The following is a 22,543-nucleotide window of genomic DNA, read 5'->3' on the forward strand; positions in this document are numbered from 1 at the left end:
ACCAAGTGAAGCGATATGTAGGGAGAAGAGGATGGAGCCCAGGACTGAGCCCTGGAGGCACCCACCATACAAGGGAATGGCTTAGATAAGGATCCAACAAGGAAGAGTGGGTGAGTGGTCAGATGGAGTTCTAGGATAGAGAAGTGTCAACAAAACCCTGAGAGAAAAGAGCATCAGGGAGATGAGGGTGATCAACAGTGCCAAAGGCTGAAGAGAGATCAAGAAGGATGAGGAATGAAAAAAAGTCATTTGATTTGGCAAATTATAAGATCTTTGATAATTTTGGACAGAGCCATTTCAGTTGAACGATGAAATCAGAAGCAAGATGTAAAATTTCCCGGACAAGTGTAACTCTTTGATGAAGCATGAACTCATCTTGTCCTGGATACTTGCTCGGGTAATATGTCTTTTTCTGGCACTAATGATGTATTCTTGACAAGGGATGAACTTGCTTTGTCATGAGTCCTTGTTACCTTGTTGACGCTGATAATATAGTTATGGTAGTCCCGATACATGAACTACACTCTTGGCCAGGGCTTTTTATGGCCTTAAAAAGGGGCTATACACAGACTCCAGAGTCTACCATGGGATTTGGAGTCAGGAAGACCCAAGTTTTCATCCTGCTTTGGATCCTAACTATCATTGTGACCCTTGGTAAGTCACTCAATGTCTCTCAGCCTCAGTTTCTCATCTGATCAATAGGGATAATGAGGCACCTACCTCACAGGATTGTTTTGAGAATCAAATAAGATAATATATGGAAAGTGCTTTGCAAAATTTAAAGCATTGTGCAAATGGTAGCCAAATCATCATATCATTGTCATCATCATTATTATTTATATATAGAGAGAGACATGGAGGTCAGAAGGGCTAAATACAAACAATGACACAGTTCTGTGGAGAGAAACCTGCACAACCAGTGACCAAGGAACCATATGATCCAAGCGATGGTGTCAGACAGAAGAGGCAGAAGAATGGGTAGAAGCTCCTAGATCAGTCAGTCAATAAGCATTTATTAAGCACCTACTAGGTGACAGGAACTGTGCTAAAGATACAAAAAGAGGCAAGAAAACAGACTCTGCCCTTGAAGAGCTCAGAATCTAATGGAAGAGCCAAGCAGACAAATATGTACAAAACAAGCTATGGACAGGTTCAATAGGAAATAATTAAGAGAAGGAAGGCACTAGAATTAAAAGGGTTGGGAAGGTCACTTAAGGGCAAATCACTTAAGCCCAATTGCCTAAAACAAAAACAAAAAAAAAAAGGATTGGGAAGGGCTTCCTGTAGAAGATGGTAAGAACATGAGGTGGCAGCAGTGGAGTGGCCATAGAAAAGGAGTTCCTGGATAAAGTCCAGGATCTGGTTCAAACTGGAAGATGTTGAGGTCACAACAGAGCTGTCAGTAACAAGGAAGGGGCAAATTCAAACATTGTTCCTTACTGGTACTGTGAATGTGGACTAGTCCAGTGCTTTCTTATAATCAACACATAGTAAACATAGTTGAATATTGTATTTTCCATACCTTTTAGGGAGTAGGTAGGTTAACTCACTAGCTACCTCTATTTTCCCTTGTGGAGGGTCATCAACCCCAAAATTATAAGTCTAGAGTGATTTTACGGGCCTCTGGAAAGCAGACGTCCACCAAAGTAGATTGCTTGTTTGGCTATCTTGTAACCTGGATGTTTTCCCTTAATTGGGGGAGAAGGTGAAGGGAGTTATCCACATAGGTCAGTGCTGTAAGTGTATACTTTAGGACTTCCCAAGGGAAGGGGAGTTGGCTTGACTATTTATGGATTTCAGTCTGTTGCATTTTTTTAGTCAAGTTAAATAAAACCTGTCCAATATTAGAAGTGTTGTTAGCCTCACTTAAGATTGATATTCAAAGCCTTAATGGACAAAATGTGGTGTCATCTGTAGAGAAATTTATATGATATTAACTAACGAATGAAAAACATCTTATTAAACGAGAGTCTCAAAGGCTATATTTTGTTCTACTGAATCTTTTTTTTTTTTTTTTTTTTGTAATTAACAAACAAGAACAATAAGATTTTATTTTCTTTTTTCAGTTAATTGTGACGTGGTAAAGATGAGGTTCATTGGTGAATTTTGTTTGCAAAAGACTATCAATGCCATCTTTGCTTAATGGATAGATGGTGTATAGACATGTGTCAGTAGTCACCTTTTTCAGTATTAACAAGGCCTGAGACTTTTTGTATGTTTTTGGTATCTTCCCTGCCTTTAGATACCTTGTATATCTTTCCTTTACTACCCTCACGATTATGTTGTCTCCAGCACAGATCTCCTCTCTGTACATTTGACCCAATTTGGCTGCCTTTTCTCTCTTCGTATTTTCTGTCATTTCTACGTCTTCTATGAACACCTCGGTGACTTTTGTTGGGGTTCAAATGTGTTAGTTTCATGATGGATAAAGTGCCAGACCTGAAGTCAGGAAGACCTGGATTTAAATCCAGCCTTAGATACTCACTAACTATGTGATCCAGGCTAAGTTAACTTCTATCTCCCTCAGTTTTCTTATATGTAAAATCGGGATGATAATAGCACCTACTTCCTAGGGTTACTGTGAGGATAAAATAAGATAATATTTGCAAAACACTATGCAAACCTTAAAGCACTATATGAATGCTAGCTATTGTTACTGACAATAATAGCAAAATAACTTTCGTAAATATTTTCTATTTTTCTTGTTTACAATTCTTCTTTTTTCATCCCTGAACCCCTGTGGGATAATTTTACATTGTTGGAAGTCTTGCTATACTTTCTTTAAACTAGTCTTAGCAGTTACTGTTCCTCTCTGCTTTATGAGGTAATGCTACTTATAATAGTTAATCATCCTTCTTCATAAGATTTTACAGAAGAGTTTATGTTCAAACCTTGTATTACCTCTGTCAGCCATCTCTCTCCCTTTGGCAAATAGGCTGGAGATTTGCTGACTAAGGAACTTTCTGGGCTCTTTTGGTTTCCTGGTCATAGTGATTAATTTTAATTGTTTAAACTTTTGCACGAAATTATTGTAGTTGACATTGATATCAATTCTGGTGTCCATTTCCGTTTTTAGAGTTTCAATTACTTGTTTAAATAATTCAAGGTTTAATTAATTATACTTAAATATAATTAACTTAATTATACTCCATGTCATTTTATTATTATTCATTTATTCATTATATCATTATTCATTTTATTATTATTCATAATTTTTAAGGGGGGGGCCTAAGCAATGGGGTTAAGTGACTTGCCCAGGGTCACACAGCTAGGAAGTGTCAAGTGTCTGAGACCGGATTTGAACTCAGGTCCTCCTGACTCCAGGACCAGTGCTCTATCCACTGTGCCACCTAGCTGCCCCAATTTTGATAAATTTTTATATTAGCTCTGATGAGTCAATGATCTGTCTGTTTATATAGATAGCTGTCAGTAATAACTCCCACATCAATAACATTTTTTTAGTCCACTCAAATAAAATCTGTTTCATGTTTTATGGTATTATTTGGTGCTCACCAGTGCCTACCAATTCTTTTTATTTAAAGAAAGTATATAGAGTCATAAGTCTTTTGCGTAATCAGTGAGTCTTAGACCTCTCATTTTTTTTTCCTGAACCCTACTTTCCCACATATTTCTCCTCATCCTCACCTTTCCCCACCTTTGCATTTAAGTATCAGAATTTATGTTGGTTTGATTGGGAGAGCCTTATCAAATCCTTTGTGGAATTCATCTTCCACTTTGTCATCAGCAACCAATATTGGAGCATAGGCTACAACATTTCTGAAGTGGTCTTTTTGCAAATATTTATCATTAATACTGCAATACATGACCAAACGTCCCATGAACAGTGTTTCTTGTGGCTTCTGAAGGTATGGAAAATCCCTTCTGTCAACTCTTTTCTTTATTTCTCCAAGGAATATCTGTGAACTGCTCCCCTCTATTGAGCTTCAACTTGCTTCTTTCTTCTGGTTTCATTGATAGCAAGAATGTCAAAGTCAATGTGATTCAGTTCTTCCAGCAATTCATTGGTCATTGGACAAAGACGCCACATTTAGAGCACCGAACTCCATTAACAGCAAATCATCTTTCCATTGAACTGCAGCTTCCTTATGTCTTCTGATTTGTGAAAATGTCAATATCCGTGTAGACCAGTCCCTCTAGGATATGAAGATTCCACATTTAAAATCCTGCCAGTGAAACGAATGCTTAAAGATGATCTAAAAATGTTATGATCCTTAGCACTCTCTGCTGCCAATCCATCCCCGCTACTATGCAAGTCTAGAGCAGCCACGTAGGACTGAGGAAGACTTTTTAGTTTTCTTTGGTTCATAGGTTTCCAAGGCCAAATAGGTCATTACCTGATGGTCAACCTACTAATGAGAATCCCGTTTGCATTCTACAAGGCTGATCCCAAGATAGCCGAGTCTGTCACCAGGATCATACTTGAAGCCTTTCCAGATTGGTACAAACTGTCAGAATTTTCACTCCCCTGACAGAGCCTTTAAGGGTTATTGCCAGGATCACAGCCAGGGCAAGATGGGCATCTGAGTAGGCATTTTGTGGAGACTTATCTTCTAGTAAACTTATGTCAATTAAATAAGAAAGGAGAAGGGAAAGTGGGGATAGGGAGCAGGAGAGGGAGAGGAAGGAGGAAGAGAACAAAAAGGAGATATCTCCATGGGCCCCTATTCAGCTCACGACAGAAATAGGATGTGAATGGATTAGCCATACTTAATTGAATAGGGATATGAATGGGTACCATCTACATTTTGCATCTACATTTTGGAGGGGATTTAAATAAGCAGCTGCCCCAACTTCAAGAGTTTAGATTTGGCCTGGAATCTGAATGTAATTAGGATCATCATTTAGGAGATGGGTTTAGTGTGCCAGATATGGATAAAAATTCTAAAATACTTTTGAACTGTCAAATGTGTTCTTGGCAGAATCTTGTAGCAGCAACCAGTTTTTTAGAAACTCAAAGCAGGGTTGATAAGTGGAATCTGGCTCTTCCTATTCCAACTCACGTAGCCAGATTTGTTCATTTTCCTACCATTAAGCTTCAACGTTGGAAATTAATAATAATAACTAACAATTATATAGTGCTTACTTTGTGCTAGGCACTGTGCTAAATGCTTTACAATTATCTCATTTGATCCTCACAATTACCCTAGGAGGAAGGTGCTATTATTATTTTTACATAAATATTATTATATTACAGATGAATGAGACAGAGGTGACTTTCCCAGGGTCACATAGCTAGTAAGTATCTGAGGTCAGATTTGAACTCGGGTCTTCCTGAGTCCAGGCCCAGAGCTCTATCTACTGCATCACTTCGCTACCTCTATTCAATACATATGTGTGTATATATATAATATATATATATATACACATACACACATACACACACACATATATATAGACACACACATATACATATATATGTGTGTCTGTATATATATATATACAGACACACATATATACACACATATAGGTATTTGATGAACCAGATATGCTCATGATATGCTATCATTTGTTATAACATACTGGAATTCTGAGTCCAATGTTTATATTCCATATACCAAGTTAGATATAAATAAATTTAAATTTATAAAAGGAAAAAGTTAACATGCAAGGATTTAAAATGTAAATAAACCTAAACTTGCAAAAGGAAATAATTATAATGCAAGCATTTAAACACAAATGTAACCTGGATCAACACTCATTTTTTCACTCACCTATTCAGTAGGTGGGAACTTACTGGTGGAAACTAAACAGAATAGGAAATAAGACAAATGAATATGCCTGTTTTAGTGATGCCACTCTTATTCAAATCTGACCTCAGATACTTACTAGCTATGTGACCCTGGGAAAGTCACCTCTGTCTCATTCATCTGTAATATAATAATATTTATGTAAAAATAATAATAGCACCTTCCTCCCAGGGTAATTGTGAGGATCAAATGAGATAATTGTAAAGCATTTAGCACAGTGCCTAGCACAAAGTAAGCACTATATAATTGTTAGTTATTATTATTAATTTCCAACGTTGTAGCTTAATGGTAGGAAAATGAACAAATCTGGCTATGTGAGTTGGAATAGGAAGAGCCAGATTCCACTTATCAACCCTACTTTAGTGATGCCACTCTTCTTCTTCCAGTCCAGGATAACAATTGGACTTGGATGAATGGGATGTATAGATGGATGGATAGTCAGACAGATGAGTGAATGGACAGAGTGAATGCCTTTCATGTAGTAGGTGCTAAATAAATGTTTATTGAATGGATAGATGGAGAAGATATTCCATTTCCTACTACCACTACCAATACCACCACTATTATCTCATTTGATCCTCACAATTACCACAATCACCACCACCAAAAGTAGTTCAATAGATTGGTTGCATAGTTGGGTGAAAAGTGCAAAATAGCAGCAATGAGGCAAGTTTGACAGAATTGGGTTTACTTCCCTTGGATAAGAGAAGTCTAAAGAATATGAAATAGTATTAAGGGTTATTTTTAAGATGGGTTCTTACTGAGTGCTCTTCATTTCTTCTGAAGTAAGTATGCAAGTTACGGATGCCTATCCTAAATATTACTGAACTGTTAAATATGTTCTTGGCAAAATCTTATAGAGGCATCTGGTTTTATATTACTTGGCTGAAGATGGGAAGAAATGGGATTAATTTCCACCAGACATGACAAGGATAGAGAGGAAGAAAGTTCCTGAGTATTAAGGATTTTTTTCAACCCTGAACAATTTACTCAGAATTTTAAATGTCTACTCCTGGAGACTGAGCAGATCACACTTCCTGTATTCTTACCACCCTAGACTTCCTCTCCTTCACTTTTCTACCTCTCTACTATACTACAGTACTTACCCCTCCACTCCTTTGGCATTTTTGTAATGCCTTACACCGTACAGGAAATACCCTGTCTAAAGTAGACCCAACTTACATTGTTCCTCCATTATTATGTCACTAAGTGTATTATAGTAGAGCCTTACCACAACCTAGCAAAACCTCTTTGTTTGGCAAAGAATTAGAAATTGAGGAGATGCCCATCAATTGGGAAATGGATGAACAAGTTGTGGTATATGAATGTAATGGAATACTATTGTGCTATAAGAAATGATGAGTAGGCAGACTTCAAAAAAACCTGGATAGACTTACATGAACTGATGCTGAGGGAGAACCAGGAGAACATTATACAACAGTAACAGCCATGTTGTGTGATGACTGACTTTGATAGACTTAGCTCTTCCAAGGCAATGCAAGGATCTAAGACAACTCCAAAGGATTATGATGGAAAATACTATCCACATCCAGAGAAAGAAGTTTGGAGTCTGAATGCAGATGGAAGCATACTATTTGCTCTCCTTTTCTTTTGTTGTTTTGTTTCTTCTTTCTCGTGGTTCCTCCCATTAGTACTAATTCTTCTTTACATCATGACTAATGTGAAACTGTTTAATATGAATGTGTTAAGTAAAGCCTATATCAGATTGCATGCTGTCTTGGGGAGAGGGGAAGAGAAGGAAGAGGGAGAAAATTTAAAACTCAAAATCTTATGGAAGTGAATGTTGAAAACTAGAAATAAATAATTAAAAATAAAAACCACCTTTTCATTAAAAGTCTGATACAGACAACAGGGATGCAAATCCCTTCTAACCTCTGAGTGATGGATGGCTGCTCACCCAAGCTTTAATACTTGGCCAATCAGAAAATGGTTGCTGGAGTAGAAAGAGCTCTGGCCTTGGAGTCTGGAGGACCTGAGTTCAAATTCAACCTCAGACACTTGACACTTACTAGTGTGTGACCCTGGGAAGTCACTTAACCCCAATTGCCTCACCAAAAAAGCGGGGAAAAAAATGGTTGCTGGGCACGTTGTCAGTGGTACCCTCAAATCATAGGAGATCTTGCCTTCACAAGCACACTGGCCTCAAAACAGGTGTCCCTTGTTCCTGCCACCTCCTGCTGCCTGCTCATTCCAGAGGGAAATTTTCTCTTTCCCGGGGGCTCTGATAGGGGAAAGGGTAGGGAAGGGGGCTCAAACAGTACTAAGGGAGCTCTGTTATATTTGGGGAGGTATAAGTGTCATTATTTGCATGTATGGTTTATCTAGACTAGGGTTCTTAGCCTTTTTTTGTTTCATGGACCCCTTTCTCATGAAACCTATGGACTCCTCAGAATGTTTCTAAATGCATAAAAGACATGGGATTTCAAAGGAAACCAATTATATCGAAATACAGTCATCAAAATATAAAAAGGAAAAATAAAGTTCACGGGGCCCAGAGGAAGAACCCCTGAACAGTAAGTTCCTAGAGGAGGGCCATACTATCCATGTCTTTGCAATCCTTACAGCACTTGACACAGTGTGACATTTAATAAGTAGTCAGGGACTAAGATGGACAACTGGTGTTTTGGGCCATTTAAGTACTGTAAAGGCTTTCCTTGAGCAAAGTTAAAAGGACTTAAAGACGTCTTGAAATTCCTTCTGTATCACATTTATCTATGACAATAAGAGAGATGGGTGCATGATCTCTAAAATCTCATCCAGCTCTAAATCCCAGGTTCCTATGACAATTTGATGGAGGACTAATTATGACTATGGCCTATTCTCGCCTCACTTACTCTGTTCTCAGATTTATATTCAATCTGTTCAAAGAGCAAAGCTTCAATTGTTCTGCCAGCCAACTATGACAGCAGCTGTTTTCTGTTCATTGCACTTTCTTGGTTTTCCTATATGGCACCCCTTATGTGATCATTATTATTGACTCATTCTCAATGGCCAAATTATATCACAATAACCAAATTAAAATGTGTTCAGTTTATTGCTAACAGCATTGAACTAGCTCTAATGCAAACCATGCAGTAACATACGTAATTTTAGTAGTGAACTATATACTGCTATGTATATCTACACGATCTAGTTATAAAGAGGCAAATATTACTGCAATCCTTCTTTCTTTTAATAAGGTGTAAAGAGTCCGGACTTGATAGTGATTTGTATGGTGTGTGACAATTAAAAAATTCTGAGACATAGTTTCTGGGTAATTTAATAATTTTATTAATAAGGCTAGCACATTGTTAATAAAAGGATAGTCATTTAGCCCTCTCTCTTAGACTAAAGACACCTAATGGCAGTGGGCTTATAATTTACATGCCCTTTCAAAGAGTAGGTATTCCTGAGGGGAGGTAATCAACTTTGATTGATTAACACAATAGGAGGTGGGCTATATTAAAATGAGGGTCTTGGGGTATGTGTCCTGTGTCACCCAAATCTTGATCAAAGAGACATCAATTTCCGTATCACCTGTCTGACAAAAGGAAGGATCCACATTTTCCTAGACCAGTCTGGGCAAACACAATGAGCAGAGAATGCACCCATTAGCCTAAAATTAGAATTTCTTTCACTGTCTGATTAGATCTCAGCCTGGGTAAATCTCTAAGAGATCTCCCACACTGGTTGGTTTCTGGCTGAGGAAATACAAAAGGGAAAAAACCTTGGTCCTAATATAATTAGTTACTAAGTACAAGAGAGAAATACTCGTTTCTCACAGGTGGCAGAATTGTTTAAGTACCAGTTTTGGAGGCTGGAAAAATTAGGTTCAAGTCCCCTCTCAGATACATTTTTATCGTGTGACCGACCCGAGGCAAGTAACTTACCCTCTTAGCGCTCTGGCCAAGTCTCTAAGACTCTTAAGTTGCGAGGAAGTGCTGAGCTACATTGATAAAAAAGTTTCCTCGTGCCAGTCCCCATCTTTTACTCCTGTTTATTTGAATGCTTCTATCGATAGCTAAATTTATAATTTTTTTTTAAAAAAACCATCAGTTAAAGGACTTCTGTGCAGGAGAAGTCATTTCAGGGAAATATTGAAAATAAAATCATTTATCAGACCGCAGGTCATTAAATTCTATCCACAGAAACAGCCGCTGAACTTGGTATGACTGAGGTCAGTGCCACAAATCTATAAACCCTACTGTCAGAAGGCTGATGCTTGAGCTAGAGAGATTTGAGCAGAACAAGCCAATTGGGTATCTGACTGGCCCACGTCAGAAAAATGGAGGTCAAAGTTCTAGTGACAATTAGTAACGAAATTGGACTTGTGAGAGACTGCTGCCTGGGCAAATTGGGAAGTGAGGAAGGAAGGAGAAGGGAGGGAGGGAAAGAGGGAAGAAGACTGGTAAGAAATAACCTTTCTTAATGTTCAAATTTGGAGTCTATTAGATTTTTTTGTGTGTGTTAATCTCTCCTACTTTGGAAAATAAACAGAGACAATCACTATCAATCAGGATTATTTGGATGCCCAAAGAGGTTGTGTGCATTTCAAAACCCATATACATTGTTGAACATAACTTCATAATATCAACATCTTAAAAGAAGATGTCAGAACTGTTTATTTCCCACAGGGAACTTAGCAATATTAACCTTCACATTTCAAACAAAATATCTTGAGAATCATATTATTTGAGTCTCAAAAGAAAAGGTTTTATATAAGTTAATGATTGTGCAGTACTTGGAATGAAATGCAATTAATGTTTATATTTGGAGCAAATTTATATTGAGTACCTATTACACACACATGGCACTATTCTAGGAGCTGCAAAGCAAAGTAAGGAAACTGGCTTGTAGACTGAATAATTTTGTGGTGATGTAAAAGAATCACAAGGACAGGAAAAGGTGAAAACTTATAAAGGGTAATGATAGAAGGGGAAGTAGTGGCTCATATTACAAAAGCCTCAAGGAATATCAGGCAGGCCTGACCTGGCAAAGATCTTTGGAAACACATAGAATCGCTATGTAAATGCTATCTGGATCCTCAGCACCTGCAGAATGGGTGGAGAGTTCTGGCAACCTCTTGTTTGAGGGCTCCCATATTATAGGAAGGGGAAAGCAATGAGAACCTGCTTCCAGGCTGTGAGCCGATCACCTCGGGAAGATGTCTCTGTGAAAGGACAAACAGAGTAATTTTGGTATAAAGTATCCACGTTCCCATAATGCTCATGGCTTAATGGAAAGAACACTGGGATTGGAGTCAGACCACCATGGTTGGATTCCGAGGCTCCACCACTTACACTTACTGTGTGAGTGACCAAATCACTTAGCCCTCTGGCCTAGTTTCTTCATCTATCAATCAAACAAGGGGTAGTAATAATCCCATTTGGAGTTTTCTTGTCAAAGATACTGGAGTGGTTTGCCATTTCCTTTTCCAGCTCATTTTACAGATGAAGAAACTGAGTCCAAAGGGGTTAAGTAACTTGTCCAGTGTCACAAAGCTGGTGTCTGAGGTTAAGTTTGAACTTGAGTCTTCCTGACTCAAGGCCTGAGGCTCCTATCTACTTTGCCACCTTGCTTACAGCTCAATGGACTTCCCAAAATTAGAGCAGCTAGTTGGTGCAGTGCATAGAGTGGTGGGCCTGAAGTCAAACTAATCTTCATAAGTTCAAATCCGGCCTCAGACACTTACTGTGTGACCCTGAGCAAGTCACTTAATCCTGTTTGGCTCAGTTTTCTCATCTGTAAAATGAGCTGGAGAAGGAAACAGCAAACCACTCCAGTATCTTTGACAAGAAAACCCCATACGACTGAAATGATGAAACAACAAATACCATGTAGCTCACAGGGAGGTTGTGAAGCTCAAATGTGATAATGTACTTTTGTCATCTTAAAGAATCTTATGACTAAGTTATTATCTCTAAGCAACCATTCATTTAGAGATTAGGGTCACTGTAACCCAAGTATTTATCTCGAGGATATAATAATGAGTCCGGATGAAAGATAGCTACAGACAGAATTATAACTGATGGGGTTCCTCCGAAGATTGCGGGGTTAATTTAACTCACATGATGCTATGACTAACAGGACGACCTCCCTGGAATTCTTTCCCCAGTGGTGGAAGGGAAACTGCTGTGTCATCCTGAACACCACCACAATGCTATGGAACCAAAGTACCACGAGAACTCGGCTGACGTGCTCTTTCCTTTAATAACATCCACAAATCGTGTGCTCCTTCTTCACCGACTCATTTATTTTCATGCTTCAGGAAAGGAATGGGGGCACCTCACAGGAGACAGGTTGGGCTGCCAGAGACATTATGTGGCAAAAAGGAAAAGAAGTTTTGAGTTATGCTAGAACCCGGTAAAGTCCTTTCTCTATGCAGGACACTACAAAGATGGCCTGAAAGGAATATGGGCCAGGTTAAAAAAGTACAAAAGAATAAATGAGACTAAAAAGGAACTGCTGAGAAAAACTGAAGGAGCTAAAGTCATCCAAGCTAAAGAAAAATTTAATGACTGTTTTGTGGAATTTAGCGTATTAAATGAAGAGATGCTGATGAGCTTTTCTCTAAGACCATTACTTCCCTAAAGGTCCATGGCAAATGGTGGTCTTGTTCAATGGTTTCATTTTGATGAATAGAAACAAGCTAGCCATGTACTCTCTAAAAGGGGAAGTTGAGACTGGTAAGGAATGATCCTAATACTTTGAGGCTAACTCCTGAGAGTTGAATTGGTAGCTAGGTGGTACAGTAGATAGAGTGCTGGGACTGAAGTAAGGCTCGTCTTTCCGAGTTCAAATCTGGCTTCAGATACTTACTAGCTGTGTGACCCTGGGCAAGTCACTTAACCCTGTTTGCCTCAGTTTCCTCATCTGTAAAATGAGTCACAGAAGGAAATAGCAAACCACTCCAGTATTTTTGCCAAGAAAGCCCCAAATGGGGTCACAAAGAGTAGGCCATGACTGAACAACATGGAACTGTTGTCATTTCAGGCTGATTCATGTCTTGTAGCACACAGGTTTTTTCGTTTTCTTTTGGATCAGACCTACAATTTCAATCAATGTAGAGAATTTCTGGTGTGGAAACTCCTTCCACCACCCAATCTTAGAAAGTTCCTAGGGGACGATGAGTAGTTAAATGATTCTGTCCATAGTCACACAGCCAATATGTGTCAGGAGTACTTAAAACCAAGTTTTCCTAACTCCAAGTCCAGCTTAGTATTCATTACACCTAATTGCTTCTCAGAGAAATGACTACTAGTTTGCTGTGGTTATCCTACCGTCCAGACAGGGAGTGGGTATGTACAGAGTGGTGCGAACGTGATTCTGCCTGACTGGAACACTGAACTAGAACAGTGTTTCTTAAATTAGGAATTCATGACTTCCTGCCCCTGTAAACTAAGAGAAGTTCTGAAAAGGAAGGCAAACTCAAACTGTAGCTTGCCTGGTTAAAGTAGCAATGTAGATCATTAATACAATACTCTTTTCTCCCATTAATATTGCAACATCTTCTGAGGCATGGGGTTTGCTCATTTTTTGAGCGTGCCTGTGAAATCACAGAATTTTAGAATTAGAAGATAGGTTGGGAAAGGCACAAGAGTAAGAAGGGGTCAGCATGCTCTACATGTTAGGAGAGCATAGTCTGTCTTGAAAAAAAAAATACCCAATACCAAAATGATTAGCCGGCTTAATACTAATCCTACATTGCACAGACTGAGCCAAGCAAGGGTCAGAAGTCAGATAAAATAGCCTTTCTGGCTGTATTTGGTTCAAGCTAGGGATTCTGCAGCTATGATTTATATACTCTATCATCCTTTAGGGCCTCTAAACACTTTCCAAAGCAATTGTTTTCAGATTTGGAGAATTACAAAAAGTCACCCATGGGCACATTACAAGGTGATGGGCTCTAAATGTGTCCTGAAGGGAAGCAGCATAAAAATATTAAAGAATCATAATGGTCCTATCTTTAAAAATCTTCCATCAGTGAGGGAGTAATTCTCAGGGATTACTTTGACCTACCTTTTGTATTTTAATAAAGTAACAGTACTTTGGTTAAACAAAGAAGTATTCCTTTCAAAATTCTTATTGTTGATGCCAAAGCTCCCATTTCAGAACATCTTTTATGGTCAAAGTCAAGGTCTGGGTAGTTTTCTAATTATGCAATGAAAAAACTGCCTTAGATACTGAAACACCTTGTATTTGCTATGGTCGTATCCACTGTACATCACAAAGTACAGATTTTGTTTTCAAACTATGTTTATCCCTTTCTATGGATGGCTTCTGTCATAAAGAGCCAATGTTCCTAATTATTTTTTAGTGTGGAGGGACAAAAAAACCACAAGTCCTTTACACAAACAATTTTGTAAGATTTATATTCCTTCCATTGCACATACATGGGTTATATACAAATTAGTAACACAAGTTACTGCTTAAATTCCATTACATTTTCTGAATTACTGTTACAGCAGGTGCTTAGTATATTAAAACATCAAGTTGGAAATCAGAACCTAAAGAGTTAGATATGACACTGAAAATACCGCACGTTGTAATTGGAGTAAAATTCAAATGCATGTTTAAATGCTGTAACAAACTAGGCAGCAGGGTAAGTAACAATGATGAATGGCTACTACAGCTCACTTTGCATGTATGCAGAGTTAGATTTCCCAGTCCCCCTCAATAACCCTTCCCTCAAAAGAGCAAAGTAAAAACATAAAAATCCTGACAAATGTCTCAAAGAAATTTTATTCTCCTTAACATTTAAGGCCTGTCACATGAAATGTCCTAATATCTATGACTTTATACAATTACTAAGTCAAATATAAAAGAAACCACAACTGGGGGGAAAAAAAGGAAAGAATCATTCTTCAAATTTACTGCCTTTAATTGTATTATGAGATGAAAAGACAACAGAACCCTGCTTACTACTTACATGAAAAAAAATTTTTTTTAAAAAGAATCACTGCACAAAATACAAAGGATGGGATTATACTGCTGTATTAAAATTTTTCACCAGAATTGTGTTTTTCATTTTATGTTCATGCACAAATGCGTGTCTCCACAGCAAAACTGTTTTCAAAGTGCCGGATCTTGATGCAATTGTCAGCTTCACGTTTTTGAATACCTATGTGGGTAAGAGAGATGATTAAAGTCTTTTGGATTTTACATGTTTATATTTAAATGCATAAGCATTTATTTAGTTCGTACTATGTGCCATTACTTTGCTAAGTGATGAGAATATATAGACTAAAATGAAACCAGCCCTGCTCTAAAGTATCTCTCTCCACTAATCTTTGGTCAGTGACTAAGTGTCACATTTTAGAACTGAGAAGATTCAGAGCAGGCTGGTGGTTAGAATACCTTCTATTGTCAAAGACCTGGACTTCATGAAACCAAGTGATAGTTCCCTTTTCTACACTTTCTATATTCACTAATGTGAATGATCTGCTAAAGATAACAGAGGATGTAAATCTTACCTACTAAAATGCCAACCTGGAAGCCCTTTCCCCAATAAAATAGAAATGTTTTGTAATTCAAGTTAATCATTTCTGTTTGACTGACAATGAGAATCCTAAGTGAGAACTGCTTTTACCATCTTCCTGGCTGAAATGTTGGTGCTCCTCAAGGTTTCACTGATCACCCTCTTCTCCCTACCTGGTAGGGTTTTATCCATTCAAACAACTTCAACTAAAACTATGAATAGCTCCCCATCTGTTGATGGCACATACCATGATCCTTCTGGTCACCTTGATGTGTATACCATTATGACATTTTTGGTTCTTCTTTCTTATCCATCCCCCCACAAAGAGTTGTTAAGTCCTGTTTATATGTTCTATTTTCACAAGTAGTCAAGTATCTTTCTTCCTTGTTAGGAGGTGACTGCAATGACCCAACAGAGATGTTCCTGATCAATGTCTATTCCTCAGTCCAATCAAAACTACAGAATACTGTCAGACTGATAGTATCAGTGCACAGACTGACAATATTCAAAAGTAAAACTTGCTCCATATACAGAGAACCTTTAATTTCAAATGCCTGAGTATTTACATGAGAATGCATATGGCACTGTATGGATGGCAAAAACCTCTGAAATGCAGCCCGACCAAAACTGGAATTCTATTTTTTTTTTTTGAGGCAATCAGGGTTAAGTGATTTGCCCAGGGTCACACAGCTTACCATGTGTCTAAGGCCAGATTTGAACTCAGGTCCTCCTAACTCTAAGGCTGGTACTTTATCCACTGCACCACCTAGTTGCCCCCAAAACTGGCATTCTTAAAGGCTGGAATGGGTGACTCAATGGAGCATGGATTAAGAAGGGGTGAAGAAAAAGCCAGGCATCAGCATTTCAAGTAGGTGCCATGGCCAACTACACTCCTCTACCTATTTTAGACCTCTGGTCTCTACCTGAAAAGAATGAGTTTAGAATACAAAAAGAGGCCACAGAATATTAGCAGCTCCTATTTATCTGGCTGAGTTTTGAGGCTCACAAGATTTTTTCTTCACAATCAACTTGGGATGTAAGGAGCACTAAAGATCAAGACAATAACCTAAGCTTTCCCTTTACTAGAACACAGCATAGATTCAAATCCGATTTCTGACACTACCTGTGCAACCTTGGGCAAGCCATTTACTATTGTAAACAATAATCTACTCTAGGCCTCAGTTTACATAGCTGTAAAATCAAAGGGTCAGACTAGGTGACCTCGGGTCCCTTTTAGCTCCAGTTTTTAAGAGAGGCAATGTAACACTGAGGAAGCAACAGTGACCCTAGAAGTCAGAAGACCTAGATTTGATTCTTATCTCTGATGCTCACTACCGGTGTGATCTTGGGCAAATCACCTAATGTCTCTGGGCCTCAGTTTCCTCATCTGTAAGATAAGGGATCTGGACTAGATGGCTTTTGAGGTCTCTTCCAGCCCTATAGCTATCCACTGAGAGCAAGACCACTAAGTCAAAAGCCTTTAGGTTTTTAATGTGAATAATTCAACTGCACATTAAGCTTCAACACACAACTTTCTGACCCATGCCTAAGGCATTAAGGAAGTATTTTACCTTTAATGGTTTCTCTGCGCTGCAATTTGTAAGTTTCCTTGCCGTGGCACAGTCGATAAATAAAGAAACCCAACTGATCAACGTTTTCAATGCGGTCAGTAATGATCATATGCTCATGAATCAGATAGGACTGAGGCAAATAGGTTCCAGCCTACATTAAAAAAACAGACAGACAAAAAAACAAAAAAACAAATACATCACCACACTCTCTCTGGGGAAATAAAAACAACCACCAGATTTCCCCGTCTTTACAGGTTAGCTGACTAAAGAAAACATTAAGTTTCTAAATCTATAAACATCAGAAATGACAAAATTATGAAACTAGAATAAGCCCTCAGATGTTAAAGCATTATTTCCTTTGCAAAATTCTGAATCGTTTCAATGGAAAGATGGGTTTTCTGACATGAATCTCTTACCTCTCCATCTCTTAAATCCATGGTAATATCAGTGGACAGAATTAAGAACTTTCTTTACCTTGATGTTGATAAGCAACTCCAACAAGTTTTTGGGAGGCATTACAATGGAAGTATTCAAAGGAATCACATAGCATTTATCCAAGTTAAGGTCAAGATAGGCTGTAAGTTTCTGAAGGGGAAAAAAGGAGTATTTTAGTCACATTATTTGAATATTTATAGGATTAGCAGAAACTACATTTTAATATTTTACAAGGAGCTGACTTTAGAAAATGTAAAAGAGGTTCTCACTCTCATAATAAATCACTCTGCTTTAAATGAATTTGGAATATGGTGGGATAGGGAGAGAAGAAAAAGAAGAACAGAAATTACTTCTATGCAGTAGTAGTCGACACTATCTTCATTTACCCACTAAAAGCTAGTAGGAGTTTCATTCTACAATAGCTAACAATAAAGCTTCTTAATGAGTTTTCAGAATGCTAGATGAAGGTGACTGATACAGTCAAACTAGATTTTTCTGTATTGCTGATGGAAAACATTTATAAAGATAATAAATAAAATAAAAATAGCAAATAAGTGATAAACAGCAAATAATACTCTGACTTGGGGAATATAGTCAAGAAGTAGAAACATGGTGGACAATAAGGAAGGTAGTCTTCTGGCTGGCATTTAAGAGGAAATCCAGGTTCTACTAAAAAGGTGCAAATGCCCCCAGGTTACAAGGTTAATTAATTCATCCATAATTAATCAAAACCTGCTTGTGTATCTTTTGAGGGCAGAATAAATGTAGTTCACTAAAAAAAAAATCGAGGCTCTAAGTAACATGGCATTATATTATCAAATAAGTGAACCACTTTAATTAGAAACTGTAGAGATGCAAAAGTTAATTAAATAAATGATAGGCCTTCTATAACTCAGAATGGGTGGCTCACCTTGTGAAAGTCATGGACGATGTTGGCAGGATCGCTATCAGCAAACTCTGGGACTGGCACACTGATGAATTCGACGTTGTCTTCCTCAAGGATCTTAATATTTTCCTCGATTGTCTGGTAGCGAGCAGCTGGAGCATTTGCAGAGGGCTCATTTAGGACCAAGTCATCTTTGATGTATCTTATTCCACAGTAGTAGACATCGTCCTGCTGCAAGGAATTTAAAATCATCTCCATGATCCACTGTGAGCCTAAAGCTTTCAAAAGCTAAGTTACTTAAGCTACCACTTCTAACTCAAGAGTATTTTGCTTGCAAACTCTTTAAGATGTCAAATAGGACAGGTTAAATACAAATCTCCAGCACGTTTTCTTTAAGATCAGATTTTGAAGCAGAGCTCCAGTTTAAAATTGTTTCTGAGAAAGATGGAAAAAGAGTAGCAGGTTTTGCGTTCTGGGTTCTTTTTTTCTTCCTTAAACTTGAGAGGAAGAGAATATAAAAGCAATTATTCATCTGGTGACAGGTAAATTTAAAGGGAACACACATGCAAGCATGCCCCTGTCTGAATAATTCAGAATACATTTTTGTAAAGATGTGTTCCAAAACGAAGGATATTTGGGGGGGAGGGCTTTCCAAGGTTTTCAAGCTTTCAGCATTTGTAGGAGCTCAAGCCTGCTGTTTCTTCTCTTGGCCTACAACCAAAAGATATTTTTCTGAAATCTGTCTGTGAACTGATGCATATGTGTGGAGTACCTTTTATAAGATTTGTTCTTACAGAATTACTTTGAGTCTAAAATGAAGAATAGAGGAAAAGGATCTCTACAAAGTTAAAATATGTTATACAAATGTCACTGTTTGGAAACACAGTGAAAATTGAACAAGCTACTCAGTTCTTCTGTATATAGAACACTCTTACTGGGGAGGAAGGAAAGAAGGGAGACAAAAGAAACAGACCAGAGTCCCTGCCCTTGAGATGCTCACAATCTATTACATTAAGAAACTTCAGACGCAGTGGATAGAGCACTGACCCTGGAGTCGGGAAGACCTGAGTTCAAATCTGGTCTCAGACCAGACATTTGACACTTACTAGCTGTGTGACCATGGGCAAGCCACTTGACCCCAATTGCATCGGGGGGGAAGAAAAAAGAAACTTCAGAGAGGTGGCCAATTAGAATGCTAGGCCTGGAGTGAGGAAGATCTGTGTTCAACTCCTGCCTCCTCTAACAGTTATGTGACCCTAAACAAGTCATTTAACCTGTTTGCTTCAGTTTCCTCATCTGTAAATTGGAGATAATAACGGCATCTACCACCTCCCAGGGTTGTTGTGAAGATCAAATGGAGTAATAATTTTAAAGTACATGGAGCTGGAAGGAATCTCCAAGGACATTTAGTCAACTCTCTCATTTCACAGATGGGAAAACTGAGGCCTTTAGGGAGGTTAAATGATTATCCAAGATCATAAGTATCACAGTCAGGATTTGAAACCAATTCCTCTGATTAAGAGTCAGTGTTCATTCCATTGTAATCAAAAACTATGTCTCTGAATTTAAAAAATGTTAACCCTCTTGAGTTCTACTATTACTCAAAATTTAGAAGTCTTTTTTTTCCCTCAAAAATTCCTTAAAAGAGACATAGAAAGACCCTAGCTATGAAGAAGTACTGTCAAGAAAAGTATACGGAGAACAGAATAAATACAAATTATAGAAATTGTTATAATCCTGATCTTAAATTATTGTCATTACTACTGAAAACTCTAGTTTACAACAAACTTTTAAAAACTACTTTATTTCAGTAACACTGCTGGCACAAGTTAAATGCTTTAGGGAAAGAATAAACCAATCATCGGGAGAGAAAAGCACAGGATGCCAAGATACTATGAACCTAGGAGAATAAGAACACTGTGAGGGAGCCTGAACTGGGACCTAACCCAACATCTCCCAAGCTGTACGCTGCCGATGCTACAAGCTGATTTATCCAGCTGGCAGTCAAGAAAAGCTGTCCCACTCTCCATTAACTACTAAATACTGTAGAAATAAGGATATTCTAATTGAAAAATGTTCCAAGAATTTCTGCTCTTCAGTCAGTGCATTTCAAGAATACACAATATGGTTTTGCTTTCAGGGTCTGCTGTACGAATTTAGCCAAAATGTCATTGGGAGATTTAGAGCCTTAAAATAACCACTAGGAACATGGCTAAAGGCCACACAGCCACAGGGGAGAACAGCAACAGCACAGGGAGTCAGTAATAACTTTCCAAAAAACAGAGAAGAGAGAGAAAGAACCCTGTGGATCCACCCCTACTCACCTGAAATGCAAAATATTTGTACAGGTATGCCCCTCCAAGGATTACTCCAGCGAGCATAAATGCAAGTCCAAAACACATGCACCAACACCAGGCTCTTCTCTGGCCAACTGTTACCACTTCATCTGGATCCTATTCATGAAACAAGGGCAAAGGGGCATTGTTACATCTCTGCTTAGAAATACAATCTTAGCATTGGGAGAAAGATCCCTTAAGAAACACAGTCCAACCTCTCATTTTGATGAGAGATGTGAACCTGAGAACCAAATGATGTGACCCTTATAAGATGACCAGCTGTAACCATAATGATTATGGACTGGAAGCTAGTCTCATGATTGCCCAAGACCACATATCTTGGACAGTGGCTGGGTTGGTTGGCTCCAGGACTGAGTCTCCTGACCCTTGTTAATCTGTGTTCTTTCTACTCTGTAATGCTGCCTCCTTCAGAAGACATGTATTTGTGGAAGGAAAATATCTGTCCCTTCCTTTCAGTCCCTTCAGCTGATCTGCAGGAGCAATATACTGTGCTGTTCCTATTTTCCTCAGATGACTTTTCATAATAAATATACTTTCTTTTAACATTTATAAGGTCAAAAAAGCTAAAAAAGGCTAATAGGGAAAAGCTGTGATAGGTCTATTACCAACTGCTGATATTAAGGGTAAATGTATTGCCTTTTCAATGGGTGGGGGAGGGAGAGAATTTGGAACTCAAAATTTTAAAAAATGAATGTTAAAAAATTTTATATGTAATTGGGAAATATTTAACAAAATAGATAACAATATATTCAAGGGGGCAAAAAGGGGGTAAACAGACATCTCTAGATGAAAATATAAAGAACTGAAAATTATAATGCACTGCAGGCAGCTTATATTTTGTACCGAAACAGTTTTTTTGTTGCTGTTGTTAACTTATATGAGGGCAATTAAAAGAACAGGATTCACAAGGAGTGAAACAATTTCACTGTGTTAAAGACATGTTAAGCTTACTTGTCTAGAACTAAGTGTGCGCTATCACCATCTAATCCCCTCCCTCCCAAATCCTAGAAACATTAAGGTGGCCTTGATGATGTACTTATATTTTTCTACCGAGACTGAAGCAATAGGACAAAGACATAAGAAAAGGGGAAAATCGGGTAGAAGAAAGGTATAATAAAAGGAGAAGGGGAGAAAATAAAATTACCCTATCTCCATAGCAAAGCAAGAGAATCATCTCGCTTTAGTTACTAAGACTCAAAAATATTATGAGAATTAACTCCCCTAGTGCTTATGTGACACGGAAGCTGCAGTGGTGAGCGTGAGACCAGCTCAATACTCTTAACCCGGAGGCACATTGATGAGGCGGGAGACAGCAAGATGGCAGAAGTTCCGTTTATTAAGTGCTAGTAGCTTTCTTTTATATCCTAGTAACACCTGATCAAAGCATGATCTCCACGTGATAGCCGATCACCAAGTCTGCTGGACACCTGCAGCCCTCCTGTCAGGGGTATGAGTAGGATTTTTCTCCCAATGAGAGGAGAGCCGAGCCAACCGTGGGAGCTGCGTGTCAGTAAAGGTGAGGTCTTGTGAGACTTTCTTGTTTTTGCCACTCAACAGGTTGTGACCCTCAGCTTCTGCTGAGAGAAGCTAGAACTCCCATGAGAAAATTACCCTAACACTTATGAAGATTCATGTAAGGCAGTCAGCATGAATGGTGGAATTGTGAAATTACATTTCCATTAAGCAAGTTAGTAACCCAGGATTATGATTTAGATATGGAGTAAATGAGATGACACCTCCCTCCCTTCCAACTGCACTTTTGGCCACTCTTAATCTCTTCCTAATTAAAACACATCTCACATTTTATCAATCAATCAAAAAGCAAACATTCACTAAGTGCTTAATTGCCAAGCACTACACTCAGTGTTGGGGGGACAAGATATGAGTATAAAGGGATACACAAAATAGATACAAGGTAGTCTGGGGGTGGAGGAAGGGACTAGAAGTTGGACAGATCAGGAAAGGCTTAATGGACAAGGTGGTTCTTGAGCTAAATGTTGAAGGCATTAGGGATTCTGAGAAACTCAAGTGAGGACAGACTGCATACC

The 22,543-nt window shown here is 38.3% G+C and overlaps 1 protein-coding gene across 2 annotated transcripts in view; it reads right to left on the reverse strand.

Moving 5' to 3' along the window:
- Positions 1–14,124: 14,124 nt before the first annotated feature.
- The window catches only part of ITM2B (integral membrane protein 2B), a 33,649-nt gene continuing 25,230 nt past the window's right edge, over positions 14,125–22,543 (reverse strand). Inside the window, exons 2-6 of one of the 2 annotated variants that reach the window (XM_027848254.1) lie at positions 20,463–20,591; positions 18,163–18,366; positions 17,292–17,402; positions 16,818–16,968; positions 14,125–14,889 (exon numbers count right to left, since the gene is read on the reverse strand). In XM_027848254.1, the coding sequence (XP_027704055.1) occupies positions 14,804–14,889; positions 16,818–16,968; positions 17,292–17,402; positions 18,163–18,366; positions 20,463–20,591 (681 nt within the window). In that variant the 3' untranslated portion in view covers positions 14,125–14,803. Of the gene's footprint in view, positions 14,890–16,817; positions 16,969–17,291; positions 17,403–18,162; positions 18,370–20,462; positions 20,592–22,543 lie in introns of both variants that reach the window. The other variant, XM_027848253.1, reaches the window with a different exon arrangement.

The sequence above is a fragment of the Vombatus ursinus genome, unplaced genomic scaffold (genome assembly GCF_900497805.2).
Source record: "Vombatus ursinus unplaced genomic scaffold, bare-nosed wombat genome assembly UNPS02005659.1, whole genome shotgun sequence".
Lineage (NCBI taxonomy): Eukaryota > Metazoa > Chordata > Mammalia > Diprotodontia > Vombatidae > Vombatus > Vombatus ursinus.